The sequence below is a fragment of the Ursus maritimus genome, unplaced genomic scaffold (genome assembly GCF_017311325.1).
Source record: "Ursus maritimus isolate PB19 unplaced genomic scaffold, ASM1731132v1 scaffold_19, whole genome shotgun sequence".
Lineage (NCBI taxonomy): Eukaryota > Metazoa > Chordata > Mammalia > Carnivora > Ursidae > Ursus > Ursus maritimus.
Window position 1 is genome coordinate 24,455,678 of NW_024424341.1, and position 10,793 is coordinate 24,466,470.

At 37.6% G+C, this 10,793-nt stretch overlaps 1 protein-coding gene across 5 annotated transcripts in view; it reads left to right on the top strand.

The window, feature by feature from the left end:
- Positions 1 to 10,793, top strand: part of NFAT5 (nuclear factor of activated T cells 5) — a 111,488-nt gene that overhangs the window by 92,607 nt on the left and 8,088 nt on the right. For all 5 annotated transcript variants that reach the window (XM_040633522.1, XM_040633524.1, XM_040633526.1 and 2 more), the window contains 4 exons: positions 614 to 697; positions 6,298 to 6,446; positions 7,135 to 9,631; positions 10,287 to 10,530. In XM_040633522.1, coding sequence (XP_040489456.1) covers positions 614 to 697; positions 6,298 to 6,446; positions 7,135 to 9,631; positions 10,287 to 10,522 — 2,966 coding nt within the window. In that variant the 3' untranslated portion in view covers positions 10,523 to 10,530. The remainder of the gene's footprint in view (positions 1 to 613; positions 698 to 6,297; positions 6,447 to 7,134; positions 9,632 to 10,286; positions 10,531 to 10,793) is intronic.

Genomic DNA, 10,793 nt, shown 5'->3' on the forward strand with positions numbered 1-10,793 from the left:
GACTCTTGATCTCAGCTCAGGTTTTGATCTCAGGGTCGTGAGTTCAAGTGCTGCATTGGGCTCCATGCTGGCATGGAGCCTACTTAAGGAAAAAAAACGTTTCGTATCAGTCTTCTACTCATCACATATCATCAATATGAATACTGTTACAAGAAGTTTTCTTTTAAAAAGTTGCTGTTGCTTTTGTTTTTGTAAGTAAGCATATGCTACTGCCCATTTGATTGGTGAATTTTAGGGCATAGATTGGTGGTTATAAAAACTCATTTCTGGGGCACCCCGGGTGGCTCAGTCGGTTTAGCATCTGCTTTCGGCTCAGGTCATGATCCTGGGGCCTGGGATTGAGTTCCACATTGGGCTCCTTTCTCAGCGAGGAGCCTGCTTCTCCCTCTACCTGCTGCTCCCCCTACTTGTGCTCGTTCTCTCTCTGACAAATAAATAAAATCTGTAAAAAAAAGCAAACCATAACTCATTTCTGCTTAGATTTTCTGCTAAACAAATAATTTAATAATGTTTTCTGGGAAATATTTCTATTAAAGATTTTTAAGATATACAATTTTTTAAGGAAAAGTTTAAATAAATACATCAATCTTTTTGTTTTGTTTTGCTTTAATAGCGGCAGCTGGTGTTATGAATGTAAACGTGAAGAAAGAAATATCTAGTCCTTCAAGACCTTGCTCTTTTGAAGAGGCCATGAAAGGTACCAAGTTGATTCTTTACAAAAATTATAAATAGGTGATCCTATTTATTTTGTCTAGCAACTCTTACTATTATGTTTTCTCTTATGTACTTGCAATGCTTAGCGGGATATCTTGTATATCATAGAATAAATATTTGTTTAACTTTACTGAATGCAGAGACTTGTTTCCCAACTTGATATTTTCCTTTATTCGCCATATGAACAAACTGTTTTAAAGCATATGTTGGAGTATGTTTAATGTTTTTCATTCCCCAATGTTAAAAATATTAAAAGTATAAAATACAATAATTTATGTAAAATAGAGTCTATATAGTTTCTTGCTACCAAAATTAGTATTTGATGTTGAAATTCTGAAACTGAAGAGACCAAAATTTGAACTATTTTGAAAAAGTTCAACATTCGAAAAGTTTCTTTAGGTTTTTTAATTATCATTCTTCCTTTTGACATTTTTCTTTTCTCCCTGCCAATCCCAAGAAACAATGAAGATATCTTCAGGATGTTTAGGTCGACCGACCTTCCTTCTCTTCCTTCTCTTCCTTCTCTTCCTCTCTTCCTCTCTTCCTGTCTCCCCCCCCCCCCTTGCAGACTTTACTCTGTGCCCCGCCTATAATACCTTGGGCGTCGGAGGGGCGAGAATGGAGTAAATTTTTTTTCTTAACACAACTAAATTTTTTTTCTAACACAACTACTCAGTGGTGAAGCTTTTTTGCCATTATATATGAAGATGTCAGTTATATAATGGCCATTGATTTATTATAATTCTAGCCTTTATTTGTATTTTTCTGCCATGAAATTCATGAGTTAAATCAAATTAAATTTTAAAATTAAAAATACTTAAAAGCAATGCGTTTTTTTTATATTGTCAGTAATAAAATTCTGCATTCATATACATAACACGTTCAGTATAGCTTGTCATTTTAATTTCTGACCATGAACACTTCCAGAGTAGATTAGTGAGGAATTATGTAAAACTGCCAAATTTATCTGGTTCAACTACAGGGAAATTTACAAATCTGTATCATGGGTAACCATAGCTCACACTTATTGAATGTATGTTAAGTGCTAGGCAATATGCCGTACTCTTTACTGGTACTATCTCATTTAATCTTCCAAACTCTGTGAGGTAGGTAATTTATTATTCTCAATTCATGGATGAAGAAACCAAGGTTCCAGAGAAGTTAAATAATTTGCCCAATGTCACTTAGGTAGTGTTAAAAAAGGGTAGGTTGAGCTCTAGTGTGTAAGGTATCACATCTAAGCAAAAATAATTTAAACCATTTTTGTTAGATGAATAAGTCCATAATCAATGAATCATTAAAGTCAGGTCTATTTTTTTGCCAACTTTGCCATCCATGCTTTTCTCCAAAATTTTTTGATTGTACTTTCATAGAGTATCAGACTGATGGGACACTAATCTAATCCAATGTGAAATTTCTCATACAAGATTGTGAGTTGAAGGTTGAAAGGTTTTAAATGTCATGTTTAATTTTTAGTAATAAATGATTTAGTCATTTAGTAATAAATGATTTAGTCATCACAATCTTAAAAGGCTAAAAAAGTGGATAAGAAACAAACACACATGTTAATTTTTGCAATTCAAACCTTATTTTGACAGTTTTATCAAGTGAAATCATGATAAAAATTTTTTCTGAAGATAGAAAATTAAATTGAATATTAAACATTGATTTAAATTTCTCACTTGTCATTTTAAATGGAATATCATTATTTGGAGATTCCTGTCAATGAAGAAAAAATAATAGTTTTCAGAACCAGCAATTTTCCTTGACATATGGCTTATTTTTATGATCCCATGAAATCAGAACTTTAATATAATGCCAAGGTATCATCTGAGATATTTAAGTAAGTATACTTTAATGATGAAGGCTGAGCAACATAAATGACTTTTAAATTTGTGTTCTGGCAGGAATCTTCCAAGTAACATTCTTATAAATAGCCATCAATTACATTAAGATTTGAACTTGATAACCAAATAATGATATTATTGAAAGCTTTTGCTTTAAAGTAAGTTTCTGATTCCTTAGAGAGGATTTGGGGGGAGTGGGTGGAGAGTAAGGAAGATAACTGCACAGCTCACTCAGTAAGATATTAAATCTAGAGCCCAAATTTCATGATTCATTTTCGGTTTTACTCAATTGTCTATAATCCTTAACACAAAAGTAATACAAATTAAATAATATTAAGTATACAGTGTAAACTACTGCTAACAGTTTCTTAAGCATATTTTCAGGAAGTTTTCTGTATCTGTGTAGGTACAAGTAGACATGAGGGGACACTCTAGAAAGATGGCTTAAAGACTCTGTGATACCGGTTTAGGACCCAGGGGTAAAGTATTGACCCTCGAATAACACAGGTTTCAACTGTGCGGGTCCACTTATATGCAGATTTTTTTCAATAAATACAGCGTATTTCCTTATGATTTTGTTAAAAGCATTCTTTTCTCTAGCCTATTGTAAGAAAACAATATATAATGCATGTAACATACGAAATATGTGTTAATCAACTCTTTATGTTATTGGTTAGGCTTCTGGTTAACAGTAGGCTGTCAGTTAAGTTTTGAGGGAGTCAGAAGTTCTATGTGGATTTTCAACCGTGTGTTATGGTCAGTGCCTCAACCCCCGCATTGTTCAAGAGTCAACTTGGATTGCTGTGCGTTCTTTTAGTCTTGACTTTGTAAGGAGTGATTAATTGGATGAGTGTGTAAAATAGCTGAGAGCATATACTTTTCCCTAACTGGTTTTAGCTATATGGAAAGGTTTAGGAGCTTGGAGGAACCATATCTCAATCTCATTTTACAGATGAATAAACCAAGCCTTAGAGAAGTTAAGTGATTTGCTCAAGGTCACACAGCTAGTAGTTGACAGAGCTCCAGCTTAGATTTCTTCCACACCTCTCGTTTTTTTACTCTATTATTTCTTCCCTTATAAATCTTAATCTGTATTTTAATCAAACATATTTATACTTGACATCAATGCTGCTTGCTGATAATAAAATTGTAGTAAAGATTGTTCTAAGTTTCAAAGATTATTTGGCATGGATGGAAGTGAACACTGTTTAAAAGTTGTTTGGCATAAATTATCAGTACCATTATTCTTCACAAATTCAAGTTGATATTTGGATGGTTAAATATGTCCATCTTATTTACCTTGTCGATTTTCTGAATTGGCTTAAAAGTTCTCTCCTAGCCCTTACATAATACACAGACTTCACATTTGATTTTTTTTCCCTGCTTCACTAAAATAAAATTTCCAGGCATTAGGACTTATCCATCTTAATCATCACTGGAACCTGAAACAGTACCTGAAACTTTGTAAAGGATCATAAATATATAATGAGAATGTGGGAAGGAAAGATAGGATGACCTCCCTCAAGCCATTTAATATTGTTTACAGGTCCATTAAAGATATAGTTGTGGGTGTTCTGGGACATAATAGTATAAACTTACTTTTCCCCCTCCCTCCCTTCTAAATCTACCAAATTACCTTGGAAATAATTGAACAATCATAAAAGCACTTTGAAATATAGAGAGAAGAAAGTGGACTGGCTAGGGACCGTAGAACTTGAAGATTGACACCAAGTGAGTTTCGTGGGTTTTGTTTTATCTACCATTTATCTGAATTGGGCACCAGAGAAGTCTGTGACTCAGAGCGGGCAACAGGCACAGAGAGAAAGAATAAATCAATAAATAAGCATGAATAGCCTGCTCTCAAAGACTAGAAAAGGCAAAGATTAGCAGAGTCTTGGTGGGATGACATACCTAGTAACAGCAGCTGATCCACTAGCGAAATTTGGGGGCTAACTCATCCCCCACCCACATGTGTAATAGTAACAGCAGAACTTGATATGGTCAACCCACCCCGTGCCCCACATCTGCCAGGTAGCAGTGGGCCCAATGTACTAACAGTAAAACCAAAGAGGGCCCAAATACAGGCTTCACATAAACCAGAAGCAGCAGGTCAGTCTGTCCTGTATCACAGGATCAAATTAGGACACCAGCAATGGTCTTTCAAATTGTTATGTGAGATGGGTCTAAAATACTTTTAAATGCCTGCCAGGTGCATGATCTGAAGTTTTGTCTCAGTCAAAATTGGATTGTGAGTTGCATTGAATCTAGATGAAAATAGGTCTGAGAGAACTCAGGAGTAAATGATCCATTTTCAAAGTAATAAAGTATAGAATATCAAAAGTTAATGAGTACTTTCCCCTCCCTCAAGATAATCAATTCCCACAGGAGTTGTTTTTAGCCAGGTAGCTGTGAGACAAGTTGAAGTAAGACCAGGAAATTTCAAATATTTTTAAATCAAATTATTACAAAGATAGCTATCCTATTCATATACCACATGCCATTTTAAAGTCCTTTGTAGCCAGTGTTTCTTTTCAGTATCAAATTAAGAAATTTAACAGCTATGCGTTCTGTGGAGTTTGTATTTCTCTTCACAGGGTTTCAAAGTAGTGGTAAACTCTTAGATCTGAATTTGGCTAGGTGTTCAGTTCAGAAGACTATCATTAGTGGTATCATTAGGCTCCACTCAGTGCCAGTAGCACAGATGTTAGACAAAAAAGAAGTCAAATAAAAGGAATCAAGGAGAAAAAAGAGATATAATGAAATGGTATGACCTACTTTATTTGCTGTGTGTTACTCTCCTTAGTGTAAATCTGTAACTATTCCTGCAAACTGGAGTAGAAAAAAGTGAAAAATACTTGCTGGTTTTGCTTTGGAAATTTAATTGGTAAACCTAAAATAGTGTTTAAATTTCTGAAAAGAAAAAAAATGTAAGCCCCGTCTAAAAGAGAAATGTGCTGGGGCGGCACCTGGGTTCAGTAGGTTAATTGTCTGCCTTTGGCTCAGGTCGTGATTCCAGGGTCCTGGGATCGAGCCCCATGATAGGCTCCCTGCTCAGTGGGGAGCCTGCTTCTCCCTCTCCCTCTGCTCCTCCCCCTCCCCCTGCTCATACTTTCTCTCTCACTTGTGCTCTCTCTCATAAGTAAATTAATAAAATCTTTTTTAAAATAAAAATGAAAGAGAAATTGTGCTCATGTGTTAACTTAGCACGTACAAGTTTTCTAAGACATTAAGTTAGAAAAGCAAAGTCTATCTGGTTACTTGGTGGCATAATCTAATGAGACACTTGAGTTTTGTTGAGTAGAGAAATGTTCAATCCTGTAGCCCTTAAAATGTTTTGACTTTATGTGGCTGGGCAACCATATGCTAGGAGGAGAGTTGTAATTGAGTAGCTTTAACCTGGATATTTTTAAGCTGTGTCCTATAATATATTGTGGTCATGTTGATTAGTGTAATTCATCATACCTTGAAAGGGCCGTGAGGGGTATAGTTTGGTAATTGAACTGAGTAAGCTTGTTGGTATTTAACCCAGTCTTAGGCTCCTCTCAGAAGTCCTCAAGCCACTACTACTTCAAAAAAGGGAGGACACATTTTGATACACCAGTTTTATATCATGCTGCCAGCATAGCATCAAACAGTAGACATTTAAATCATGACTAAGAGTCAGCATATTATAGAATGAAATAGTTGATGATGTTAGTGATTTTAAACTTTTCTTTCTTTGTGTGTGTGTATACAGCAATGAAAACTACTGGTTGTAACTTAGATAAGGTAAATATTCTTCCTAATTCTCTGATCACTCCACTCATATCAAGCAGTATGATTAAGAGTGAAGATGTTACTCCAATGGAAGTAACAGCAGAAAAAAGATCTTCCCCTATTTTTAAGGTGAGTTACATTGATTAGTGCCCCACATCTTCATCTCAGTTATAAAAATTGCTAATTTGATTTCTTGTCCCCATGTTTGTGCTTTTTATTTTTCCTGTTTCTTTCACATGTGTTTCTCTTTAGATGCAGGTAATGAGTTTTGTTTTTCAGAGTGATTTAACATGCAAATGAAATAGCCTCCAGTGTACCGTGAAGAATTAATGTTAGCTAGACCTGTGGGATGTGGGGTATTAATGGAAGTACAAGTTTAGTATTTTCAGAATTTGAGACATTTTTATTTCCTTTTTTCCCCCAGTCTTTTTCTATAACTCCCTTTCCCTTTTTCACTTATTCTTTTCCCTCCAAAATGTTACCAGTGATCCACAAGATGGAGGTATTTTTAAATTTACTATTAATTCTTGAACTGTAGAATTAGTGTGTTCTTCCTGTCCTAAGCACATCAATAACTGATTATTACATTTTTTGTTTGACTGTCTTTGCTTACAACATTTATTAAGAAGATATCCTAATGACAGTCAGATATCATGGTATCACTGAGAATCCTAGTCTTACCTGTTTCCCAAAAAAATAATGTAGAGTGGAAGGTTGGTCCCACATATGCGTATGTTTTTAGAATAATAATATTTGAAGTATATGAGCTAATTTAATGTTTATATAGACATATTATTTGGGGATTTTTATTTTTTAGACTACAAAGACAGTTGGATCAACTCAACAAACATTAGAAAATATCTCTAACATAGCAGGAAATGGGTCTTTTTCATCATCATCCTCTTCCCACTTACCTTCTGAAAATGAAAAGCAGCAGCAGATTCAGCCCAAGACGTACAACCCAGAGACCCTGACAACTATCCAAACACAGGACATTTCACAGCCTGGTACCTTTCCAGCAGTTTCTGCTTCTAGTCAGCTGCCCAACAGTGATGCACTACTGCAGCAGGCTACCCAGTTTCAGACCAGAGAAACTCAGTCCAGAGAAGTGCTACAGTCAGATGGTACAGTGGTTAATTTGTCACACCTGACCGAATCATCCCAGCAACAGCAGCAGTCACCACTGCAAGAACAAGCACAGACTTTACAGCAGCAGATTTCATCCAATATTTTCCCATCACCGAATAGCGTGAGTCAGCTACAGAATACGATTCAGCATTTGCAAGCCGGAAGTTTTACAGGCAGTACTGCTAGTGGCAGCAGTGGAAATGTTGACTTGGTCCAACAAGTTTTAGAGGCACAACAACAGTTATCTTCAGTTTTATTTTCTGCTCCAGATGGTAATGAGAATGTTCAAGAACAGCTTAGTGCAGACATTTTTCAACAAGTCAGTCAAATTCAAAATAGCGTAAGCCCTGGAATGTTTTCCTCAACAGAGCCAGCAGTCCATGCTAGAGCAGATAATTTAATAGCTGGAAGAGCCGAAAGTGTTCACCCACCGACCGAAAACACATTGTCCAGTCAACAGCAGCAACAGCAACAGCAACAAGTGATGGAATCATCAGCCGCGATGGTGATGGAGATGCAGCAGAGTATCTGCCAGGCAGCTGCCCAGATCCAGTCCGAGTTATTTCCTTCACCTGCGTCAGCAAATGGGAACCTTCAGCAATCTCCAGTTTACCAGCAGACTTCTCACATGATGAGTGCGTTATCCACCAATGAGGACATGCAAATGCAGTGTGAATTGTTTTCTTCTCCACCTGCAGTTTCTGGAAATGAAACTACTACAACCACCACACAACAGGTTGCAACCCCTGGCACGACCATGTTTCAGACATCAAGCTCAGGAGATGGAGAAGAAACTGGTGCACAAGCAAAGCAGATTCAGAACAGTGTCTTTCAGACCATGGTCCAAATGCAACATAGTGGGGACAGTCAACCTCAAGTTAACCTTTTTTCATCTACAAAAAGTATGATGAGTGTGCAGAATAATGGGACTCAGCAACAAGGTAATGGTTTATTCCAGCAAGGTAATGAGATGATATCACTCCAGTCTGGGAATTTTTTGCAGCAGTCTTCTCATTCACAGGCTCCACTTTTTCATCCTCAGAATCCTATTGCTGATGCTCAGAACCTCTCCCAGGAAACTCAAGGTTCTATTTTCCACAGCCCAAGTCCTATTGTCCACAGTCAGACTTCTACAACGTCCTCTGAACAAATGCAGCCTCCAATGTTTCATTCTCAGAGTACCATGGCTGTGCTCCAGGGCTCTTCTGTTCCTCAAGACCAGCAGTCGGCCAACCTGTTTCTTTCCCAGAGTCCAATGAATAATCTTCAAAGTAACACAGTAGCCCAAGAAGAACAGATTTCATTTTTTGCAGCTCAGAACTCAATTTCTCCACTTCAGTCAACATCTAACACTGAGCAGCAAGCTGCTTTCCAACAGCAGGCTCCAATATCACACATCCAGACCCCTATGCTTTCCCAGGAACAGGCACAACCCTCCCAGCAAGGTATGTTCCAGCCTCAGGTGTCCCTGGGCTCCCTGCCTCCTAATCCAATGCCTCAGAACCAACAAGGAACAATCTTCCAGTCTCAGCACCCAATAGTCGCTATCCAGAGTAACTCTCCATCCCAGGAGCAGCAGCAGCAGCAGCAACAGCAACAGCAGCAGCAACAGCAGCAGCAGCAGAGCATTTTGTTCAGTAATCAGAATACCATGGCCACAATGGCATCTCAGAAGCAGCCACCACCAAACATGATGTTCAACCCAAATCAAAATCCAATGGCTAATCAGGAGCAACAGAACCAGTCCATCTTTCACCAACAAAATAATATGGCCCCAATGAATCAAGAGCAGCAGCCCATGCAATTTCAGAACCAGCCTACAGTTTCCTCTCTTCAGAACCCAGGTCCTACCCAGTCTGAGTCGCCACAAACCTCCTTGTTCCATAGCTCTCCTCAGATTCAGTTGGTCCAAGGGTCACCCAGTTCTCAAGAGCAGCAAGTAACACTGTTCCTCTCTCCAGCATCCATGTCTGCTTTGCAGACCAGTATGAACCAACAAGACATGCAGCAGTCTCCTCTTTATTCCCCTCAGAACAACATGCCTGGAATCCAAGGAGCCACATCTTCACCTCAGCCACAGGCGACTTTATTTCACAACACTACTGGAGGCACAATGAACCAACTACAGAATTCTCCTGGCTCATCTCAACAGACTTCCGGAATGTTCTTATTTGGCATTCAAAATAGTAAGAAACTCTTTCTGATTTCTTATTTCTTAAATGTTACTGGTTGAAATGGTCAGATCATTATTATTTTTTTTTTATTAAAAGGAAGCAAAACACAGGGGTCTTAAGAGCACAGATTGTACTTAGAACTGAGTTCAAGTCTCAGCCATACCACTATATACTGTGAGATCATTGACAAGTTATGTGACCTGCAAAAGCTTCAGTTTCCACATCTTAAATGGTGGTAATATTATGTACTTACTCGGAAAGTTTGTTGGGAGGACTAAATGAATATATAAATGAATGTGTTTGCCATTTTAATCTATAAGCTTGAAAGGAAAATAAAGTAAGAATGACAGAAAATATCTCTGCCAATTAAAGCAGGTAGTTTCCAGGGGTAGGAACTCATCTTTAATGTTTATACCAAGGAAAATGTGTAGGACTTATGATTAACGAAGCAAAGATGTTATTTGTATACCACTTAGAGGAGGCCTGGGATGAATTCCAGTACCATTTGGTGAAAACCTTTTGGGGAGGCTGCCAGGTGCCTCCCTTCTAGTTCTCTATTGAATAAGCACAATAATGAATTTCCCCCAACAACTAATAAATCTCTTCTTATGAATCTTAACAGAAAGTAACTAATCAGGTAGCTTCTCTGTTTTAAATGTCTCTGCAGACTGTAGTCAGCTTTTAACTTCTGGACCAGCTACATTGCCAGATCAGTTGATGGCCATAAGTCAGGCAGGCCAACCCCAGAATGAGGGCCAGCCACCTGTGACAACACTTCTTTCTCAGCAAATGCCAGAGAATTCTTCACTAGCATCCTCTATAAACGCCAACCAGAACATTGAAAAGATTGATTTGCTTGTTTCATTGCAAAACCAAGGGAACAACCTGACTGGCACCTTTTAACTGGATGAGTAAGTATTGCATTTTGGCTTCTTTTTTATTGAAAAGCATCAATAAATTGTATTACTCTTACAGATTTGGGTTTAAGTAATAACACGTTTTAGACCCTCCTCTTTTGAAATACGGCTTTCTCACAAGAGGGTACTCTTTTGATCTGCATAAATTACTCTGAATGATAGCTTGTAGTTGTATTGTTAGTACTAGGCAGTCCTTCTGGCTCTAAGTTTCTTTGTCGTGGAATGACAGAACATCCAACAAATGTAGTATATATTGG